Genomic DNA, 24,563 nt, shown 5'->3' with positions numbered 1-24,563 from the left:
TACGCATTTTGAGCTATCCATGTGTATGTCTACGCTGTATACAGTGGCAACGTCAGTTGGCGTGTTATTGCGAGAACGTGCTGTACTATGGCGAGAACAACATCACATGGGTGTTAAAAAAAAAAAAAAAAAAAAAGTTGAGAAAGAACATTGGGAAAGGCTTTAGTAAAACAAAAACATGACTGTGACCAACGTCACACGCTTAGGAAAACAATAAACGGTTTAGGAAAGAAACATTGGGGAAGGCTTAAAAAAAAAAAAATGTTGAAAAAAATGGCACACGCGGGACGTGATCACCCACCCTCCGGACTTACAACCTCTCATACTACTCGCTACGCCAAAAATTCACACGTAATGTAGGTCAAAGGCAGCTGAACGACTGTGATAAACGCTAAAAAGCGATTATGCATCTTGATAACACGCCAAAATGGCATACAAATTGACGTACATACGCCACTTTATGAGCTCAGTCTGTAGAGTGACAGGAAAGGTGGGAGAGAGATGGGGGAATGACACGCAGCAAAGGGCCGCGGGTCGGATTCGAACCCGGGCCGCTGCAAAGGCCTCAGCCTACACGGGGGGCGCACGCTCTTATTGGGTGAGCTAGAGGCCGCCCCCTGTCCACATACTTTTGACCATGTAGTGTAACTGTGAGCTCTGATCTGAGGTCAGAGGTCAGAGGTGACCGTCTGTGTCTGCTTCAGGTGAGCTTTGGTCTGCAGGTGAGCCTTCAGGAAGGTGAGCAGGCGGAAGTGTTTGCCGCAGTCGAGGCAGCTGTACGGCGTCTCTCCGGTGTGGATGCTGCGGTGCCTCATGAAGCTGGTGGCCAGGTGGAAGGTTTTGGAGCAGAGGGTGCACCTGTACGGTTTCTCCCCGGTGTGGGTGTACCTGTGGTCCCTCAGCTGCTGCTTCATGGAGTAACTCTTCCCGCAGATGTCGCAGGGGAACGGTTTCTCTCCCGTGTGCCGCCTCTGGTGAATTTTAAAATACGACATGTGGGGGAACGTCTTCCCGCACACCTCGCAGGTGATGATGGCGTCTCTGGCCGGCAGCTCGTCGGCGGGGAGATCGTTTGAGTGTTTGCTGATGACGTGGTTCTTCAGGAAGCGGAAGCTCTTGCCGCAGATGGAGCAGAGCTGGCGCTCTCCGGTGTGGATCGCCTGGTGGGTGTGCAGGTTGGCGGCCTGGTTGAAGCCCTTCCCGCAGGTGGAGCACTGGTACGGCCGTTCCTCCCGGTGCACCACTTTGTGGCGCGTCAGGTGGCCGGCGTGGTAGAAGCTCTTCCCGCAGACGTCGCAGATGAACGTCTTCTCGAAGTGGGTCATCCGGTGAGTTTTCATCATGCTGATGCAGGAGTAACCTTTGCCGCAGACGTCGCAGTGGCAGGTTTTCTCTCCGGTGTGCCTCGCCTTCACGTGCAGGTTGCGGTGAGCTTTGTGGTTGAATCTCTTGGGGCAGTAGTCACAGGTGTACGGCAGCAGCCCGTGCTCTTTCGTCACGTGTTCGCGCAGTTTCAGGTGGCTGGTAAACTCCGTTCCGCAAACCGAGCACACGGGGTGAGACCTCCTCTCGTGGTCAGAGAGTCGCTCCGTGTTTGGAAACAGCATCTCACACCGCGAACACTGGTAGTAACTTTCTGCTGTCTCAGTAGGAGACGTGTTGAGTTTTTTTGTCAGCCTGCTCCTGCGGCGCTGTGTCCTGCTGCGTGCTGCCGAGACTCCGCCCTTCGCTGATGAGGCGGCGCTGGGCGGCGGGGAAGAGGGCCGAGCGTACTCGTGGTCGGGGACATCAGCCTGCGTGGGAGGGGAGGAGGTGGAGTGCTCACTGTGCAGAGTCGTGGCTTCACCGGTCGCCCCCATGGAGACGGTTTGATTTTCACCTGTGACCAAAGAAATGTTGTAATAAGCAGTTATCGTTGGAATCATCTTCCTGATTCCAAGTGTAGGACTGGTTGTTGTCCCAGATAAACTCACCGTTAGCGTTAGCATTAGCAGCGCTCTGCAGTGGCACCAGCAGACACTTGGAGTCCACAGCAGCGCTCTACAAAACACAAAACAGTACCGGTGTTTAGTTTGTTCAGAGCGTGGAGGATATACATCATCTTCATTCGGTGTGGATTCACTCACTGACCCTGAAAACCAGGATGTAGGTCTGCTCCGTGGGGGGGCTCTCACCTCCACCTGCTCCACCTGAAACCCAGGAAACACCACCCGCTTTAAACCATCACAACACATTCATGTTGTGAAAATTGCACATTTAGTCAATATTTTGCACATCCCATGTCTAAAGCACCTCTTTTCATTTTAAAACAAATATATCATTTCTTTTTATGAAATAAAATGTCAGTGTATCTTATATTCAATAATTTCTGACTTCTGCAGTGATTGTCTATTTTCTCTTACTGTGTCTACTGTGACCGTGATAATATAAGATAGACTTTATTAATCCCACATTGGGGAAATTCCTGTGCTACAGCAGCTCAAAAGAACCAAACTAAGAAAAATGTTTTTTAATGTGAAAACCTACTTACGCACAATAATCATGTTGTCATCGCCTTATTATAATATCAAAGAGGAAGCCCAAGAATTTTACTAGATCTTACATTTCTGTATCAATTTAGATTTGTTAAAAATATTGACATTTGCATTATTAGTGTGTATTTTTTTTGTATCACTATTTTTTAGTAGTGATTAGTAATTCGCAGAAAGATCTGTTGACGAGGAGGCATCTGGCATGCACTTGTTAAACGTTCCTTCAGTAAAAGTATAATCATCGAAATATAGTTAAAGTATAAACATGTACCCTGTGACTGTTACTATTATATTTTAGAAGGCAAAGAACTCTGATTGCATCTCCGTCAGCTCTAAATTTATGCTGAATGTGTGCTCTATTTTGCAAGTATTAGTTGTGATTTTCGTGAAAGATATTGGATGGTGGTGGCGAGGGAAATCAAAGCAACTCACCACTCTATTCCTGCTGACTATGCAACATAAAAAAAAAATGACTTCAACCATCAAAATAGTTTCACATTAATTTTTCTGTCAACCGACAAATTGATGAATGGAATAATGGTTTCAGCTGTACCTGTATAAACTGCAGGGGAGTTTAATTTAGACCAAAACATCCAATTTTATAAACTCTTCATAGGTTTTGTGGGTAAAAATCTTATTTTGTAAAGTAAATAAAGTTGTCAGATAAATGTAGTGAACTAGAAGTATAAAGACTTTGTTACAGTACATGTACCTTAAATGTGTACATCAGTACAGTACTTGAGTACTGCTAGAAACTGAGTAGACCTGTGAAAACCTCTAATCTGAACAATATTGTTGTAGCTTCCCTGTATGAACGCTGCTTTCTGTGTTCTTAGATCACCTTCTGTCGCCTTCGTTAAACATTCGCTGGTCTCATCAGACTCAGGCAGATCCTTCAGGTCTCCTGGAGTCTCTTTCTGCTTCCCAGCAGCCAGCTCAACCATCTTCAGGATTTTATCAATGGCTTCAACACACAAACTGTCCACCAGAGCCCTGAGTTTGTCCTGAAAGAATGACAATACTCACTGAAAGTTAAAGGCCAACTCCATTTGCAAGAAGTACTTTTACTTTAAGTACACTTTGATGACAACTTACATACTTTTAGTTACATCATTTTAGTTAGGTAAGGACTTTTACTAGTAGTGTGTGTGTGTGTGTGTATGGATGGATGGATGGATCATTTTATTTACAGATCCCAAACTGCAGGTATAAGACACACAGCATCCATACAAAGAAGTATATGGTTGCAGCTATATAGGTTACCGTGATATCAAAATGAGTTTATCATACTGTGTAGATTTGCTTATCTACAGTAGGCTATTGAAGAATATATATTTATTTTCAAAAGGGAGACTTTTTACACAAATACCGTGACATAGCTATTATAAGACGTTATCATAACGTAAAAATCTGTAAACAACTTAAAACATATCAATACTGATAGAAAGCATGCCGAACTGTATTAGGGTAGGGTTTTTCCTTTTTTATACGGTCTTAAATTCACCCAACTATGTTGAACACCCATTTCCACGCCTTAAACTCTAGCTAAATTGTTTGTTATGATGTATGTGTAACAGTGTGTAAGTGCTTAAAATATTTTTGAATGGAGTTTGGTGTTACTGGAGGGGACTAATGCGTGGAGAGCAAAGCTATTATAACAATGGCTCTACCATTCAAAACACCTCCAGCCATTACACCGGAAGTTAACGTAAAGTTAGCTGTTAGCTACAGTTAGCTGCAAGTAGCTTACCTCGGTTACGGGATTTTGTTCATTCAAAGAGACTTTGTCCACCTCCGTCACCACCGCCTTGGCCAGGTTGTTAACGATGAGCGTGAGTTCATTTTTAAAAGTGGTTAAATCGGCCATATTTAAGAATTCCTGCACTTATCAGCCGGCTAGCTTAGCAAAGAGACTGCTAGAGCCACTGATGCGGATAGAGGATGTGACGTAGTTGTCTCGTCCAACGGCTAATGGCCTCCAAAGTAAAAGCACCTGGTGCTAATGTTGATTTTATACAGTCTGTGGTTGAAACCTAGTAGGCTATATTGCTGTCGGTCCCATTTTTGGTCGATGTGCTTAATTGTGGCCAAATTGTTACAGGGATAGTCAGCAGTAGCTAGTGTCTATAATGTGAATTCCTCCTGGATATTAAATGTTTATCTGTAGTATGTGTTTGTTGTGCCAAAGTAGCGCATCACATGCCATGGGTAAGATATGTTTGAGACAAATAAGTGAGGACTCATTTAATTTAATGAATTTAACAATGTAATAACGCTATTTTCCTAAATTTATTGTTCTGCATTACTCATCTAAAGTTGTATTGTCTAATGAATGTAACTTTAGGCTTAAAGCCCAGTTCAGTAATGACAAGACAAAACCATTTTACTGTGCTCTGCCCACATCTCTCCTGTAAAAAAGATTTTTAGGGGTTTGACTGATGAAAAGAAAAAAGGATTTTGTCATATTAACATGTGTATACCATACATGTAGGCTAAAGAAAGAACTCAATACTATGGTCTAATTTAATATGCCAATGCATTTTGGCCAACACTCCATCATCAGAGAACCACAAGAATGGTATCCTCTTCATTTTATAAAGAATAAGCAGGGGAAGCACTGCTTTAATTCCTGTTGCCACAAAATCACTAATTTATAATATACATCCGTCATCCTATGGATCCAGACATGCTTTGATCCTTTTAACATCAAATCCCTTTACCTTAAACACTGTTAGTGGCCTTTCACAGTCACTTTAATTCACAAACCGAGAAAACAACTTAGTTAGCATGTGGCCATAATGTAATTGTCTGAATTGCTGTTTGTTGTTTAGATGTTCTCTCTTTAAGAGGCCTTCTGGTTTGTCAAGCAGAGGCCTTTCCACTGGGACAGATATTTGTAGAATTGCAAATAATAAACTGTCAATGGAAAAACCATCTTCCTCCTGTGAGTAGACCAAGAAAAATAATTTGCAGGTTGTTTGACTTTGTGTGAAAGCTGTGCAGGTTGAACTTATTCTTTCCTTTAAAGTGCTCATATTATGCTCATTTTCAGGTTCATAATTGTATTGAAAGGTTATATCAGAATAGGTATACATGGTTTACTTTTCCAAAACACCATACATTTGTTATACTGCACATTGCTGCAGCTCCTCTTTTCACCCTGTGTGCTGAGCTCTCTGTTTTAGCTACAGAGTGAGACATCTCACTTCTGTTCCATCTTTGTTGGGAGTCGCACATGTGCAGTAGCTAGGTAAGGACTACTAGCCAGTCAGAAGCAGAGTATGAGGGTGTGTCATACTAGCAGCTAGGCGCGCATTATAACGTGTGTTACAAAGTGACGCACGTTTGTCACAGAAGTAAAGGCTGGACTACAATAGAGCTGTTTGGAGCAGTTTGTGAACAGTGTTTTCTGTTGGAGATGGTAAGTCCCTTCAGGGTGGACTTTGGGCTTTTTCACTTTGTAAACCTATATCATGCACAAAAAAGATGTATAACACAATAAAGGAAAGCAATAAAGCCCAAAAGCATAATATGAGCACTTTAAACATTAAACCCATAAATGTCCTGTTACCTCTGAAGTTGTGCAGTAAAGTAAACTGGATGCTGTTTTTTTGCTTGTGTCCATTTGTTTTTCATTTGGAATTCATGAATATGTCAGTGTGTGTTATTCTCTGATGCTCGAACTCGCTCCACTTTTATATCAAGCGCAAAATGGGCTGCAAATTGAGAGGCTTTACAACAGGTAGAGCGTGGTGAAGGTCAAGGCAGCTCGGCTCCCAGGGATGTGGGGGTTTGTACAGGATAATTTCTTTGCAATAGGGAGGAGTGAACACATAAATGGTTTCTACTTTCTTGCTGATTTCCTCCAGGGGAATTTCCACTTCAGAGAGAAGAGCGGCTGTAAACCCACAACTCCTTACCTCTCCCACTCACACAACCTATTTTGGTGCCTGTGAGTGTCTCTCTTACATGTCCCTTTTTTGTATTTCTTGTTTTATAGTTTTCTGTATGCATGGTGCTTTTCATTGTACACATTTTAATGTAAAGCTTTCCTTGTAATGGAATGTGCTGTACAGTAAACGTAAATGAGTGCCTTCTTGCCTTCCTTCCATGTGTGAGAGGAGGAGATTAATGTTTGTCCTTGCAGGAATTGATCTGCTTTTTTCTCGTGTGTGTGTGTGTGTGTGTGTGTGTGTGTGTGTGTGTGTGTGTGTGTGTGTGTGTGTGTGTGTGTGTGTGTGTGTGTGTGTGTGTGTGTGTGTGTGTGTGTGTGTGTGTGTGTGTGTGTGAGAGAGATCTGATAGGAATTACATATACAGCAGTGTTTCCTCTGTTGATTTGACCGTGGCGGCCCCCCACGGCAACATTTCTGTCCCCCACGGTATCAGAAATAGGGCTGCATTGTTAGAGTGCATGTCGGAGAATAGCGCGGACACGCGCTTCACACCATCAAAATGCTTAGCCTATATGTCAAGATCAAAGTTGGCCTATATAGTAATTCAAAAAATACAGTTCAATCACAACTGAAAATATGCCTCATTGTGTGTGTGAATAGAGGTGAATAAATATATTAGTTTGTGTTGCAGCGAAGTGTCAGTTCCGTTTCATGGGGGGGGGAGGGGTGTCCTAAAGGAAACACTGTACAGTTATGTAGTTGGATATCTGTGTAATTCAAAAAATGGCAAGATAAAAGGAGAAAAGAAATGTAATTTTATCTGCAAGATGTAGTGAAAACTACATTGTCAACCACACCATAGTTTTTTAATCTATTATCACTCTTCACATTTCTTCAGATACAGTGCAAATGCAAACAGGACTTGGTACCTGAGTCCGGGTCTTTGGGGCCCTTAGGTCCTGTGACTGTTTGTTCAAAAAGGCCCAAAACACTACAACACAGATGTAACAACACACAAACAAGTGAAGAATCAATCTCACCAAGAACTAAACATTTAAGTAAGGTAGAGTATATTGCAGAGTGACTGTGTTGCAATGCATTACAGCCAAGTCCCTAAAGCAAGGAATAGGGGAAAGCAGGCGTTGTTGTGCTCCCTCTGCGTGGAATCAATTGGTAGCTCCTCACTCAGCCTGTCTTGGCCAGGACTCTCTTGAAAAAGAGATTTTTCTTCTCAGTGAGACTCTGTCCCGGTTAAATAAAGTAAAACGATGGTGCCATGCAAGAGCAGTGTGCCCGAGTTGTAGTTGGGGCATATAATTGTCTACACTGGGGGTGAAAATTAACTTTGAAGAGCAACTAAGATGCAATACAAAAATGCGAATATCGTGACAAAAGCACTGAACCGCAGATTAGGTGTTAAAGCTCACTATACATGAGTAAAATGAACAAAAACTTCACTCAAACTCCAAACTTGAAATGTCATTTGAAGTGAAGTCTGCCTCTTTTCTTCATCAGGATGACACTCGCGCTCCTAATCACAGATGTTTGTCTGTGCTGCAGACAGTACATTTTACAGAGTAGAACCTCCTGCATGCTGCATGTATCACAACGGATTTATGTGGTCATTTCTCCTGCATTGTTGCTCTGCCACATTTGGCCTTGTAATGAAAATCAATAACAAAAATGATCAGGAGTCAACCATCTGTAATGTCTGTGATGCTGAAATCCATAGGAGAGTATGAGGATGAGTCGATTCCTTGTTGCCAGACTGCAGGCTCATTAACTACGGAGCAGAAAACAATTCATGGATCAAGCGGATCTGATGGATTGCGTTGTCTGGAGTGAGAGGGAGCTGAGGATATGCTTTATGACACTGCTACTGTAACTACGTTTCCTGGCCTTGAAGACGATTTGGAGATGTTTATGATGTTGATATACAACAGCTGATTGATATCCGTTGAAACGGCTGTTGTTGATTTTCTTTACGCTTTATTTATCCAGGAAAGGTCACACACCTGTGATCTGCCCAGTGTCAGTTTGATAGTGACGTGCACAGAGAGAGGAGGGGAAGGGGAAGCACCTCATGGGCACTTGAGCTGACCAGAGGGGCATCTTAACTGATGAGAAGGGTGTTTGACTACAGGGGAATCTGAAACAGCTTCTACTAGAAGGGCAGTAGTGCCGACCGAAGGGGCATTTGGACTACCTAAAAGTTGGGCATTGGATTGACCAGAAAGGAACTTTTGCTGATCACAAGGACATCTGGACAGACTAGAGAGGCACTTTAGTTGACTAAAATGTCATTAAAACCAACTCAAAGGGCACTTGGGCTGACAAAATGGACCCTTATTACGACTATAGAGGCATTTTAATGGAGTGATGAGTGATGCTTGGGCCAACTGCCAATCTGACACAACCACAAAGACGCTTGAACGGACTAACAGGGTAGCAGTGCTGACTAGAGGGGCATTTAGATCAACTAGAAGTTGGGCACTTGGACTGACCATTGTTCTTTTTTTCATTGGGACTTATGGCCATGCCGAGACAAACCATGCTTTGCTGATTTGGGTTTCCATTACTAGTTAAAGCGTGACAAGCCACATCGCAGCCAAGATGGACCTTCTCTGAGAAGGTCCAAAACTCGCCAGACCCGTCTTCAAGTGGGCTGCAGTGACATTTTGCCGCCCGCAAACAACCCCCGGTGACCCACTTTCTCTACTTCAAATGTTGCGAGACTCGACTCATGTCTTTGCAGGAGACCAGAGAGAGAGATGTTATTAAAAGTATCTGTGCACTCAGTACTTTTGTAGCTATACTACTGAATCTCTGTGGTTTGAATTTAAGTTTCTATCCTGCTTCCCTGTTTGTTAGGGTTATAAATATTACACAAGAGGGTGTGCTTTACTACATTGTTACAGACCTCAGCTCTGGCCGCATGCTTTGTAGAGATTATGGGGTTGCCAAAATAGAATAAATAACAAACATATAAACACAAAACTGCCTTGCTAGCTCAATCTTGTTGTAACTAAGATATCTGCTGAAAAGGAAAGATTTAGCTACTATGTTCGAACTTCACATGTAGCTTAAGATAGCACTGTTTCACTGACTCACCGGCACTAAAGACACACCTTCAAGCGCGTGGCTCTGCTGTAAAGGAAATGCGAATCCCGGCCGTGTGTGGCTGACACGCCAAGCCGAGTAGAACCGAGCCAAGCTAGCACATGTGCATGGAAAAACCCTACAGAAGGGGGCTATGACCAATCACACCATTTGGATTGAGTAGAGAGGCACTTATGTTGACCTGGGGCCTCATTTATAAAACTGTGCGTAGATTCTATTCTGAAAGATTTTGTGTGCCAAAAAGTCAGTATTTTCGTATGCAAAAACAAAATTAAGATTTATAACACCTTGCGGCGCACGCCAGTATGCACTATTCTCGTTATAAATACGGACGTGCGTTACCTTAAGCGGTCGTGCACGAGCATCACGCTCCTCCCAATGGTTGTCCCATATTTGTCCTAATAAGGTCCATGTTTATCAATCAATGAATATTGCAGCCTTGTAAGCCCTTAATGACCAACCATGAAATAGAAAAATGGGGAAAAAACACAATTCAGTGAATGTGAGATCGAGGTGCTCCTGTTTGGAGACCTTAAATAGATTTATTTGTTGGATATAAATATCCATTTTTATAATTCATGGATAGACCTAATTGATTGTTACGAAAACTAAATTAAAATTTAGAGTGTGCTCACATGCAGGCTGTGCGCTATGCATCCAGAGTACTTTATCCATGTGATATTTTGTGTTACCATCGGAGTTCACTAAAACACAGTCTACAAAACCTTGGGAGCATTACGCACAATCACACGCATGGTCAGAAGGTTGCAGAAAACGGCCAACCACAGGTGCATTTGGATCGAGTCAAAAGGCTCTCGGGCTTACCACATGGACAGCATAATTTCAACTTATTCGCAAAGCACTTGAGCATTTAGATCGACGAGAAGGGCACTTGGGATGACCAGAGGGGCACGTGGTGAGTTCCTTTGAGCAAATATGAAAATGAAATTGTCTTTTAAACTCTCAACATATCCTGGTTGAGTTTAGGCTTTTAAAAAGATCAAAAAGGGAATACCACTTGCCACAGAACAGCAGCTAGGTGTAAAGAGAATTGCTCAAGGGCATCACTGTGGTCATTGAAAACGTGGGGGTTCTCGTTGACTTCCAAACTAAGGTTTATCATGCCGGTCAAACGTGCAATGTTTGGAGAACACAACCTTTCATGTCAAAGCTGCCCTCATCAACATTTTACAGATAAAGGAAGTGTCTCGTACAGTTCAGTCCGCTCAGTTCATTGATTGATAGATTCAGTGAAGTCATTCTGTAAAGCCATTTCTTTAGAAATAAACGGAGGGACAAATGGACAAACATGTTGACATTGTAGTTTCTTTGGGGAACATTAAGCTTTTATTCATTTTACCTTGATCTACCTTGATACTTGGCTATCCAGTGTGCATACAAACACTGTCTCACAACAATTGTATTACAAATGAACTCTGAAGAAAAAAAGTGAATAGGTGGATGGGAAACAGAATATATATATATATTTTTTTTTTAACTCAATCTTGAACTTGGCGCTGTCTCATTACCAGAAAGAGAATAGCTCTCCAAAATGATCCGGCCTGTCATCATTTCATGTCTCTCTCTCATCTTATAGACATGGCAAATGAAATGGAGGAGGAACAGAGGACCAGATTAAAGCACTCCCATTGCCCTTGCACCAGCCATGACCAAAGACATACAACGCTTATGATTAAGCACATGATGAGAGGAGGCATATGACCGATATGGGATTTAGAAGGTTGATACCAGATGACATCGGAGGTGGATGACACTGATTAGCTAATGTCCAGTTTTGAACAAAAAGACAATATTGTCAGTACTGGTCAAATCTTAGCTGTGACAGTTGTAGATATACAGTGTCTATAGTATATCGGTACTTTTCACTATGGCTTTCCTTTAAGCCTGGCTTCAGTTAGTGGGTCCGGACCATAGACTAAAAAAGATGGGCAACGCGTCTTTACTTCCATCCACTGTACAAAAGTGAAGACAAAATATCATCTTGAGTAGCCATCTTGTAATGTTGGAGCCAGAGTCAAGGGGGTAAGCTAGCATCTGGAATGCGTAGCTCCTATGGCGCCATTGAATGCTAACAAGTGATCCCCTCCCGTTAGCATTCCATTGACTGCCATTCATTTTGACGTCACTTTGACAGCAAATAACTTTACATCTGAAGCGTTTAAAGACTCTATTTGTCCATTGCTCATTTCTAAAGAAACACAACAATGTATAAAAGGCTCCATTACCTTGTACCTCACGTTATGGCTCCGTAGCAGACGTTTTTGTAAAAATAGGCTAACGATTGTGTCATAACCAAGCGACTTACTGTTGCATAGTAGAGGAATTACCATACAATACAGGAGAAGCTTGCAGGCAGTTTGGACTTACACAAGCTGTTTAGGTTTAATTACTGATGTTAACTAGCATTTTAGTTAGCAATAATTAGCCTGTGCCCATGTTATCTCCTTACATATACCTACGCTCTCCGTCTCTGTAAGATTGGGAATGATTGAGATTTCTCTTGGCACAGCTACCAGAAGACTTACAACTTTCAGACATGTTGCTCACGTCACATTTACGTTGTCTCTGTCAGTTGGAGGCTGCGCAGTAAAGCAAGTGATCACTGGAAAAGTGCTTCTAATAGCCTTCACTGGTCTCCGTCCAGAGCAACGGGGTCTATTGGTCCATTATATATATATGTCAATGGCCAGAGTCTGCCCAGTATTGATCAGGTGATGGAACCGCTGTATCGAAGTCCCGCCCATACACCCACCCTACCAGTCGTGAGTCAATCACCGCTGTCAATCATGGCGTTTTACCCCATTTTTATAGAATCAAATACCTTATTAAAACCAAACTTATCAGAAAAAGGAACACTTGTACAAACATCAGCGTGATCAAAACTACTTAAAATGTCAGAAACCATCTTTAGGAAAAATGTATTTGAGGTGTACTTTGATTATTTGGTTTGGTAACATAGAGGGGATGGGATTTATGACCTATACTGCAGCATTGTTCTAAATCTTAAACTGCCCTTAAAGGAATACTTCATCCCCAAAAGGAACATTTGTATATCATTTACTCCAGCCCGTGTTGCCTTAAAGTCTTTAAAGTCTCTAAACTTTGTTTTGTCGCAAGCCTCCCCAGTGAATGAATAATTAAAAAACTGAGAAAAGTCACACATCCATTTACAAACTCACACAACACGTGCAGTATAATCCCAGTCTTTTCCAAACACATGCATTTTCTCTAAAAGCATGTTTATGCGGAAGTGTTTTAAATAGTAAGGTTTTTCAGGGAAGCTTTCAAGAGTCCGTGTAGTTAGCAATGATTAAAAAAATCAATCATCCATCCAGTACAAAACAATCTCAAACCTAACAGACACACTGCTGTAGATATGCTGCAGTCAGCCTTAATCTGATGTATTGATATGTCAGTCCAACTCTGATGTGAAATAAATGACACAGTTTGATTGATTACATATTTATTGTATACCTTGTTCACTGGTTGCATATGATCTGCATCTGAAGTATTTGTAACCTCTGGGCTTAAATGTGAGTTTTAATATCCAAAGATATCAGTATTGGTATCATCCTTCAGAGAACCATTATAGTTCAAACTTATTATTGTCAAATATTTAATAACTGTGATGTAATTTAGTATTTAGACTACAATATTTCAAAATAAGATATAGCACAATTGCGTCCTGTTTTGGGAAAGTTGAATGTTGTCAATGGAGCAGTTTGGGGGTAAAGTATATGACCTTTTTTATGTCTTCTTCCTTTTGCATTCTCTATCTGTTGAACTCTATCTTCTTCTTATTCTCATCCACACTTTCATCCTCACACCACCCCACCACAACCCCCACCTATATTCTCAAAGTGACTCTCAGCATCTGGGAAAATTTATGGAGTGTGAGGCAATTTATTCAATGTGTGGATGTCCTGAGAATTCAGTAATAGAGCTGCTTTGTGGACTAGCGTGAGGCTCAGGAAAACAAGGTGATATCAGTCGGTGTGTGTGAATGAGATGCCTGTTATCAGAAGGCATTTATTTCCATAAATAAAAGCAGAAATGTAATAAAATATTTTGCTTTTACCACAAATGCCAGCATTCTTGCTATCTTACATGTTTTGAGTGTGTGTGTGTTACTCTAGGTGTAATGAAGAGAAAATTGCAAGGTTTTTGTAGGACACCACTGACACGAACGCATAATTTAAATGCATGCTTGTGCGCTGCAGAGCAGGTAAGTGGCATGACATTAGTGACATGAATATGGCTTAAAGGAGGAGGGAGGAGGTCATAAAATCAATTGTGTTTTCAAATGGTTTCGAGTCGCTGCCTTTTGTGTTAATTGATCAAACTGCGGCTTAATTAATGGCACGTCACTTTAATGGAGAATAAATAGTCATCAAGGTTAGTAAGTCAACTCGGGAACAAAAGAAGGATCGTGTGGCTTTCATTAAAATTTACATTCTGATATTTTATTCCATACCAGAGGCTTTTATGGTGTATTTCTTGACATGATCTAGGTACACTTGACATCACAAACAAGCTCACACAGAGATGGGACTTGAAAAGAGTGCACTTTAAATCACAACTTTCCTCCACTCTGCTCTCAGCTGTCGCATAAAAGAGTTTAAAAGCGTTACAATCATTTAATTTGCATGATGGAGCTGATGGTATCATCGCAGCCGTCACAGTGTGGAGAAGTGCGTGTGAACAGCAGGTCACTGGTTTGAATGTCTGGGCCAGATGGCAAAATGTTGCTGGAGAAAGTGAATGATTAAAGGGGGAATGTTAGCTTGCCTTGGATTTTAGAGGTAAAGGCCATATGGTCGCATGTGCTATCAAATTATCACGTGTCACATACCAGGGCAAACAGGTCAATTATGACAATTTTGTACCCAAGGCAAAAGGCATTTGTATACAGTATATGAGCGGTTTTATATTAGGAATTAGTTTATACTTAATGTATTTGTCCCATAACTTGGCATAAAAGTGCTGTACAAAAACAATTAAACAAAAAAGAATACATTATAAACAAGGACAGGATTCATTAAGCATTAAAAGCATTGGTAAAAAAATAAAATAAAAAAAAGTGACACCGTGATTTAAATGTTAAAGGGGTGATAGAATGCAAAACCGATTTTACCCTGTCATAGTTGAATAACGACAGTTTGGTGGGTAAATAGGACATACATAAAAGCTCAAAATCCCACTGACACCCCTTTACTATGAAAATCTCATATTTTGAAACTGCCTCTGAAAACGGGCGAATCCCAACAAAGCTGAGTTGCTTACGTAAGCGTCTCAAAATCCGGAACCTTAAGAGAACAGTCACGCCCCAATATTTACATAGGCTACACAACTGACCTGAGATCAGGTAGTCTTCTGAATCTAGCTAGGTCACGCAGATCTCTGCTATTCCATTACAAAATTCACTTCTGAAACTTTTTTATGCGAGAAATCAACCATATAAAGCTCGAATATGGGCCGCTTTACGAAAATGGATGGCTAATTGCAAATTTTCTCCGACTGTGTGTCGGAGTTTAGTGCCGGTGTTGGTGCTGCCTGGGTTGCTACATCGCCGCCCTGACCGCAGTGTCAGCGAGCTTGTTACGCCCGCAGTCTTTTACCGCAGCCCGCAGGTTCCAGTTAATCTTATAATGGGTATGTGTGTTGAGTTATTTAAACAAACAATCGGGGAAATAAACGCCTCTTGTCCGCGAGTCTCATTGATAGATCCGCGGTGAGATGGAGTCCATCAATGAGAGCTAGCTAGCCTCCTCCTAACTCTGACATTCACAAAAATACTCAATTTGAAATCGAAATCGGACAAGTGTTAGCTAAGCTTTGTAAGACCTTGAGGAACCTGTAATATTCATGCCGTGACGAAATTCAAACTGTAAATATACTTTAGTTATGCGGCGATAAGGCAAGCCGCGGTATTTCCCCATTGTAATGAATGGGACATATAGCAAGCAGCTGTTCGTCTCTACAAAGACGCCTTATGCGTTCATAAAAATGCCTTAAAATCAAATCGGACACAACGGTTAGCTTTATAAGACATTGGGGAATGATGTTATATAAGTGGCGTGACGAAATTCAAACTGTAAATATAATTTAGTTATGACGACAATGGTAGCTAGCCTGCGGTATTTCCCCATTGTAATGAATGGGACATAAAGCAGCTGCTCGGTCCCTACAAAGACGCCGGCGTTCATAAAAATGCCTTAAAATCAAATCGGACACAACGGTTAGCTTTATAAGACATTGGGGAATGTGTTGTATAAGTGGCGTGACGAAATTCAAACATAAATATAATTTAGTTATGGCGAAAGTGTAGCTAGCTAGCTGCGGTATTTCCCCATTGTAATGAATGGGACATATAGCGCCAGCAGCTGCTTGTCCTACAAAGACGCCGTTCATAGAAATGCCTTAAAATCAAATCGGACACAACGGTTAGCTTTATAAGACATTGGGACATTCAAAACCGTAAATGTATTATTTATAGATATAGTTATGCCGGCAGCTGGCCGCGGAGCCCCGAGAGTGCAGTATCCACAAAGGGTGACTTTGCCCTGGGTATGGAGCCCAGCAGGCTGCCTCTTTCGTCAGACTGTGTGGAGCTCCTAAAGTCCGACACGCTTTACCAAATTTGCAATTAGCCATCAATTTTTGTAAAACGGCCCATATTTGAGCTTTATATAGTTGATTTCTCGCTTAAAAAAGTCTCAGAAGTGAATTTGGTAATGAAACATTGCAGTGTCTGGAATATGAGATTCTGTCGCTTCTCTAATGTATGTGTATTGGGGATTCGCTCAACCAATCAACGCGCGTCTCTAATGTCTGCGTATGGCAAGTCGCTCAACCAATCACCGCGCAGCTCATCTAAATATTCATGACCATACCATATTTGGAAGAAAAGCTCTTGTTACAAATAGGGCCAAAACACAGGGATGCATAAGGGCCCATAAAATATCAACCAGGCCATTTTCAGCCCAACCAATGTTACATACCCCATTAGGAGACCTTAAGGAACAGTGTGAAATACCCTATATAATCATTCTATCACCCCTTTAAAGCTAATATGGAAATTCTAAATGACTAAATGCTTTAGAAACCAAATCTAACGTAAAAAGCTATTCTAGTACTGACTGCCGATCATTGCAAGGTGAACCAGCTCCAGATGAAGAAGCCCTGTAATCAGCAAGATTCAGCCCAGTATCCTGAGGAATTATGTTCATGGTGAACGATTCTGCACCTCATGTTTCACACACATTGCCAATGTTAAGAGCGAGAGTAAAAGTGTTGAGGTCGGTGTAGTGGATCAACATGTAGTGCATCTGAATTTGAAGTGGGAAACTGGAGAAATTAACAGACATAACAGTTAATGTGTGCTTTTTTAAAACTGTAACCACCAGTGATGAAGTACTCGAGTCCTAGACCTGGATTTGAGTCTAGGACTTGGAAGTTGGATGAAGTTTCTGACTACTTTTATGTGTAATAGGCAGTAATGGAGTACTCCAGTCCTGAACTCAGACTCGATTCCGACTTGAGTCGCTATTCTCTGGACTTGTGACTTGACTCAGACTTGACTCAGACTCTTCTTTGGTGACTCGGACTTGGACTTGGACTTGGACTCGAACACTGGGGACTTGAGACTTTACTCAAACTCGACAGTTGGTGACTCAACTACAACACTGGTAACCACACTGTTTCTCTATCCTTTACCATGTGAAGAGTGTGCACATGCAAAAAAGGTGCTGGATCAAAAAACAAACTCCACCTTGGTGTACTGATAGCTCTCAATAAAAAGCTCTGATCCTGTGGCTCTGTTGAATTACATTTTATTGGGAGCTGTCTGTCTTTAACTGACTTTCTTTTAGTTGCCTGCACTTGCCCATACCTTAGTTATTTTGCCATAACCATGATTCCCCCCTAACTTGAACCGTAAAGTAATCTGTTAAGATTTTTAAATTGTTGCCATTGAACATTAAACAAAAACATTGTCATGCAGAATTGTCCATTATCATCATCAGATCTTATATAGGCTCCAATGTGAGCAGACCAAGGTATTATATCAGTCGCAGATACTTCCTAGGGGAAAAAAAAACTGCTTTTTTGCATTTACTTAGTTTTTTAATTTTTGCACCGACTGTGATTTATGACTGTCAGGTCATGCAGTTGAATGTATTTGCCTGTATATTACTGATTATTTACAGTCAAACACACAATGTCACATCCTTCAGCTGTCAATCAAAACTCTCAAAAAGCAATTCCACGCTTGACAACTTTGTTTCTCAAAATGACTACATTATCTGAACTCAACATACAGCAGGATGCCACTATATGTGTTGAAGTTACCAGCACTATTTCTGTTTACGTCATCTCATTCCCATGCTGTCCTGGCCTGGCACCACAGATCCTTACATGTGGCCCACCATCTTTTCCTGAGAGTTCAGTTCAGAGGAAGGCCCCTAAGGGATCCTGACTTATCTGCAGGCCTTGGATAATGCTTGATGGAAATCAGGCTCCATCATGGCCAACAATCTGCTCCACAGAGGGCTCCTGGCCCTGTGTACTGGCCTGCACAGAAAGAGTTTCTCTCAGCGCCAGCACACGCTGATGGTTGCTTACTAACACTGGGTCCAGATGCCAAGGCATCTGCCTGCAAATACAATGTAATGCTGGAGCCCTGTGGACCAGGCGCACTGGCCAAACGCCAGCAGACTGGAACCACCAGGGGCTAGTCCCCCAGCCTGTCTCCCCGGCTTATGGATCTGTCCTCTAAGAACTGGAACAGCTTTATTTCATTCACTCAATCAGGACACGTTTATGAATGACATAAATGAAGAGCATTTATGTTGATTGATATGATGCAACAGACATTTGAATTAATTCATGAAATTTTTTATGTATTATGCAAATGTGTTCTGTTTTTATGCTGTCCCACTTGTTACCTTGCAAAGTTATCAGATTGTAAAATAGCTTGTGAATCTTTTATAATTTAATTTGCAAAATACAAGGGCATACCTTAATGGAATGCTGCCATTATTAAATGGCATTATTGGTTCCACTTGTGCTTTTTGTTGTTTTTGTGACAGCATGTCTGAATGTCTGTCCTGAAAAATGTCCTCCAAACCTTGTAATGCCTAATAATGTCCGATATACCCATCTGGACAGAACCAATTCCTGTGACACAAATACATAAAATTAATCAGGTCATTTCTATTTCCATGTCCTCACAATCACTGGTCGATTTAGCATTGGATTACATAAAACAACATTATGTGTATCAAAAAATCAGAAAAACAGCAAGACATCTTTCTGTGACGCGATTATTCTTTTCACATCCATGCAGCCGTGGAGGTCAGCGGGAGATAAAAGTATCTCTATTTGCCCATGTCAGCAAAGGTCTGCATTGGTCTCTGTGCAAAAGTCCACGTGGAGCCATTTTCCGGTGGCAACGGAGTAGTCCCGGAAGTGGAACATCGTGGATATAGACTACTGTATGTGGAGCCCAACATTACTGGCTGCAAGGACTGTATGCTCCGCAGAGCTGTCCTCCCTGCAGTGGAAGGGGAGTTCAAGGATGCATCAAACAAACAGCAGGCCTTGGTTTCTGAAACTTGCTCAGCTGGTAAGCCCGAGTCCACACATCATGACTGAGCTAATGAGAAGGGCCTCCATGGGTCACTGTTTGTGTGTGTGTGTGTGTGTGTGTGTGTGTGTGTGTGTGTGTGTGTGTGTGTGTGTGTGTGTGTGTGTGTGTGTGTGTGTGTGTGTGTGTGTGTGTGTGTGAGAGAGAGAGAGAGTGAGAGTGAAGTCTGGCTCTCTGCCAACTCTAACCCATCCAGGTGGTTTGATTAAACACATCACTAACACATTGTCTGTGGGTTAAGCATAGAGGTCTCAGAGACAAAGTGAAGGGTAAAGTAGAGGAATTACTGTACACATAGAGTAGAAGCTAATCTGATATTTACAGTATGCCATGGGGCTGCTGAACTACAAACATTGAATTCACTTCTTCCTCTTCTTGCATCTTTCTTAAGATGTGCGGTGTGAGTCTTGCTTATTTTATTAACTCGACACGTAATAAGTAGCAGAATCACTTTGTGCCGGTGTGAATACTTGTGTTATTTTAGACAGAGTGAAGCCTCTGAACCTCATGACTCTGCTATTGCACCCTGCTTGCACTTTAAGCTTCAGCCAGTTTCAACAGTTTCAACTTTATTGGAAACTGTTTAGGAAAAGGCAAGCACTACCTGACAGGTGATTGGATAAACCATCTGTCTATGTCGTCTGCCATTGTTGTTTTGAACGGCCTTCACACATGCCTAAAACACGCCCGTATAGCTGCCAGAAGTTTTTCACAGGACACTGATTAGTTCAGTCCCCTGCTGTCCGGACGCAAACGCATTACTTCAAGCCTAACTAGATGGATTTCATGTGATTTGTGAACCAGCGATTCTTGCGCTATCTTGTGATATCGCGAGAATCCAGCTGCCATGCAAGGTAGAACAGCCTGAGCAGTTAACTTAACATTTGTGATGATGATCAAATTATTTTTCCAATTTAAGAGATGTAATTTTCGTTGATAGAAGTTGGCAAAAGTGGCATGTACGGTTTTGTGTGCCGTATTGAAATGAAGTGGAAAACCACTACACTGTCACTGTGCCGATTGGGTTTTGGGTCACACCCTCTCTGCACTGTGCTCTGAGTCCGTCTTGCAGCAAGCACCGCTCATCCTACTGATCATGTGAAGAGAGTTTCTCTCATATTTCTCTCATTCTAGATACAATCGATTCTTCCCATCTGTGAGTACAACCCTCATTCCCCAGTTTGATACTCAGTGGTCCAATCCAACAACACAAAAGGACTTGACAGTGTGACCTTTGTGCTCTGTCAGTTGATCAGGTATGTGTTGGGGTCTGCTGTGTTTTGTCATCCCCCAGCCAACATCATTTTTCTTGTAGTTCATCTCAGCTAATGAGACAGATGGCAATAATTCAACCATTTTCAGGATCGCAGCCGGAAAAATGAATTGTTCATTTAATGGGACGTTAGACTCCATCTTTTTAAAAACCTCCCAACGTGAATGCCTGAGGCTTTTCGCTAAAATTCTGATTACAGATGCACATCAGCAACTCAAGATGTACCCCTGACTTTATCTCATTTCAATATTTTCAATATGCTGAGGGAATCAAGAGTGAAATCATATTCATAAACTCTTCCCGGACTCTAGATATAATCTCGTCCAGTATTTACGTGGTAAAATTGGGAAATGGATTGTTTTGCATGGCTTGTCTTTGTATGCCCACCTTCTGTGAATTCATACATATATACTTTTCAAAGAGGAGTGAGAGGTAATGAATTTGTCACACTACAAAGCACACAGATCACAGAATTAGTCCTTAATTATTGTGTGAAACGGATGAAGATTGGTCTGGTCAGTGAGCATAGTGAAAGAGTTAATATATTCATCTACAGAGATTTACTTTAGGGTTCCACAAATGAGTTAATTCAGCTCAGAGTCAGTTCTCACACTTATTAAGTGCTTGTGGCATTAATCTCTCTTTGTCCAATTACGGGTCATGTTGCCATAAGATATGGGGCTTCAGTGAAAAGTGCTCATGAAAAGCTATTATTGAAACACTCCACTTGTTAAGTGCACCATGCTGAGATGGAGCTACACAGAGCATTTAACCCAGAAAGACCTTCAAATTCAGCTTTTCCTTGGAAAAGAATGCATGGCAGAAAATATCTTACATAGATAGCTACTTAACTACATATTGTTTCTGAGTATCCAATGAGCCATGCTAGTGTTCATATTGTTGAGGTTACTGTAGGACCAACAGAGAAGTTGCAGACACAATTATTAACAAATGTGCAGTAATAAGTGAAATATGTTTTCTGCATCTTCAGTTAAAGGATATCAGGATAGTTGGCTTTGTTTGAAGTGGGGTTGTATGAGGTATTATCCATAGTCAGTGTATTAGCTACAGTAGATGGTGGTCGGCATAAACATCAGTTTAAGTGTGCGCTATATTAGAATATTTTCACCGCTTCACCTTGCCATCAGACAGCCCTTTCCAACAGGGAACTGAAGCCATTATCTATGCTCGAAAAATTCAGGTCCCTGTCGGAAAGGGCTGTCTGACAGCAAGGTAAGCAGTGAAAATATTCTAAATATAGCGTTCACTTATACTGATATTGATTTTTTTTTTTAAGGTGTCTTGTAGTATCTGAAGATTTACAACTTTAAGCTTAGGTTTCTGCTAGGGGTTCAGGTGAACTTTACCCCACTTTTGCTGAAACATCTGGAAAGTGTTATCAGTGGGGCCCCCTTAAAACAGAGATGTCTTTGTTGGACCAGTTCCATGTGGATCGTAGCTATTGGCCAATATTGTTGCTCCTACCTCCACATCACCACGTCTTATGTTATACAATGCACAGAATATATACCATGTTTTAACAGCAGAACTTTAGAGCGACCATTTTGAGACTGGGGTCGGTCGTTTCTCCAGATCTTCTGCAGGGTCTGTGTTATTGATGCTGAATTGTTTGATGTAATAAACTTTTCTAATCAAGAACAGTGTCAGCGGATTTCCTCTTCCATACATCATCACAGCATCGCTTGTTTAGCTGCTTCCCCGTCCACAGCAGTAAATTGCATAACATCTGTCTAGGTACTCCAGCCTGCTTCTCCAAACTGGGGTTGTGCCGTCTGCCATCTACTGTAGCTAATACACTGACTATACACACAATCGGCACATACGGGTACTTCACTAAAACTCAAGGCCGCGTCCCCTTTTGGGGGATAGAAAACAGACGGTCCCATAGAAGTCAATGCAATTTGACGTGTGTTTGGATCATAATTTTGACAAATGTGTGTGGATTTTAAACAAATGGTTTGTTTTATACACATGTCTAATGTTTATTGTATAACCTTGCCTGAACCTGAGCGTTCACGATACCTTAATAAACTAAGGTTGATTGCCGTCATGTCCCCTGTCTTCCCCTGTATCAGTAGATCAATGACCTAACACAGTGGCCGCATACTGCTAAATGTAGAAATACATATCTGATTGAATCACTATTGTTAGGCTGAGTGTCATCTGTAATTAATCAACCTGTTATTAATAACCAACTGTTCAATCTATAAACTGAGATTTCATTGGAGACGACAGTCTGATGCTGCTAAACTGTTAGCAGCTTCCCACCAAAGCTAACGTTAGCTATCCATCAGTAGTAACTGTCACCAGCATCATTTATTATTTATTATAATAATATATATAATATTATAAAGCCGGTGATGCTGGTCTGATCTATATAGCCTGGAGCCAAAGCCCATCTATCAGGATCTATTTTAGGACATGGCAAGAGGACAAATCGAAGACCGGGGTTTTTGGATGTATTGTTGGTGCAACAAACTACTCGGCAACCTTTCGGCAAAGTTATTAATTCAAAATGGTTTGTTTGAAGTAAAAGTTTGGAGCGATTTACATTTACTCTGTCGTTACACTGTTGTCGTCTATGGTTTTTATGTTTTTCCCTAAAAGTGGGTGTCAATCTGTTTAGAGACATTCTATGACGTTGCGCCGGTTGTGCGTATGGATTAAGTAGGCTCCCTCATACAACCCCACTTCAAAACATCCAAACTATTCCCTTAAATTATTTTACTGTATGGTAACAAAATGGAGGTAGTTATAAATATGGATTTCACAGCAGGACATTGTCCCTGCTTTGAGCTTTAACTTGGCTGCAAATGTGGAAAAAGTAATCAAGATTAAAAGTTTTATTTTCCAAGCGTCCCAGACAGCTCCAAATACAGCTGTATATTTTCAAAATGGCCTTAATATCGCCAGCAGCACACAGTCCAGTACCACAATAGCACTGGCTGTGAATATTTTGGACACCACAAATGGTTGGTGATATTTTCTCGGCATGTGTAGAATCATTTATCATCTGCTCTGCAATCAGCCAGCCCTCCCATCAATTCTGCAGGTCTCAGACAGGAGTGCAGAATACATAAATGCCTCTCAATGCTGGACTCTTATATACCTATTTGTCTCTGGTTCTACCTGGAAACACACTAGAGCCCAAGGCATGAGAAGCAGAGACATGGTTTTCATAGCTGCATGGATCACTGATTACATTATTGCAGTTTTGGTTCTAGATGACTTTTCGTATTCATGTGAGGTGAATCGTTGTTGTCAGGTGTTTTGTGCTGGTGAACTCTGTCCATTTAAAATGTGAGTTCAAATGGCAGTCATGTTGAATCAAGCACCGTGAGCTGCAATATTACAAACATCACAAGATGAATCATTGCTGAGAGGAGAGTTTAAGGCTTCTATGTTCGGATTCGTGACTGAATGTAATTGTGTTCCTCACAACTGTGTGCTTTTTAAGGCTTGAGAAGGGCTCTCAGCCCCGCTCAGCATTTGGCGTTAACATATGTCTCATGGAAACAATGTCAGAGTGAAAACAAAACTCTTATTTATTGTCAGAGTTTTAAAGTGTGTTTGCCAGCAAGTCAAACTCTATAAAAGAACTGGAGTTTTCATCACCTTTTCTAGATTTTAATTACCTACATTTTTACTTCCGCCTTCCGTGACTTACCGGTGGGCCAGGCATTACAAACTTGCTGTGCAGCCAGACATAGTTTAAACCTACATAACTCTTATTTTAGATTCTAGTTTAGATTTTTTTATTAAATAAAATGATGATATCTAAAATATTTCCATTTGGCGGAATGATGCAGCCATAAAAAACACGGGAGCCTTGGGTTTAAATACTGTAATAGATTAATTTGAGAGCTGATACAAGCTTATAGAGTATATACAGCATGTAATACTGTCAGATTGTGTGAAATAAGATTAATTTTCAAACTGAAGCTGTTTAAGGGTAAATATAAGGGGGAAACTGGACTTAGAGGTCGTGCTAAAGAGGAATAGCAATTATTCATTCATTTTGTCTTTTTTTTTTTATACATATGTCTTTATTATTAT

At 41.3% G+C, this 24,563-nt stretch overlaps 1 protein-coding gene across 1 annotated transcript; it reads right to left on the bottom strand.

The window, feature by feature from the left end:
• Positions 1-559: 559 nt before the first annotated feature.
• Positions 560-4,488, bottom strand: LOC120573862 (zinc finger protein 486-like). Its single transcript, XM_039823743.1, has 5 exons — positions 4,282-4,488; positions 3,373-3,535; positions 2,131-2,189; positions 1,974-2,040; positions 560-1,879 (listed from the first exon to the last, which is right to left on the bottom strand). The coding sequence occupies exons 1-5, from the start codon at positions 4,396-4,398 to the stop codon at positions 669-671; spliced, it is 1,617 nt and encodes a 538-aa protein (XP_039679677.1). The 5' UTR covers positions 4,399-4,488; the 3' UTR covers positions 560-668.
• Between the last annotated feature and the right edge of the window lie 20,075 nt (positions 4,489-24,563).

Source organism: Perca fluviatilis, chromosome 15 (assembly GCF_010015445.1).
Source record: "Perca fluviatilis chromosome 15, GENO_Pfluv_1.0, whole genome shotgun sequence".
Taxonomy (NCBI): Eukaryota; Metazoa; Chordata; class Actinopteri; order Perciformes; family Percidae; genus Perca; species Perca fluviatilis.
Note: the sequence above shows the minus strand (reverse complement) of the source record. Positions and strands in the feature narration are given on the sequence as shown.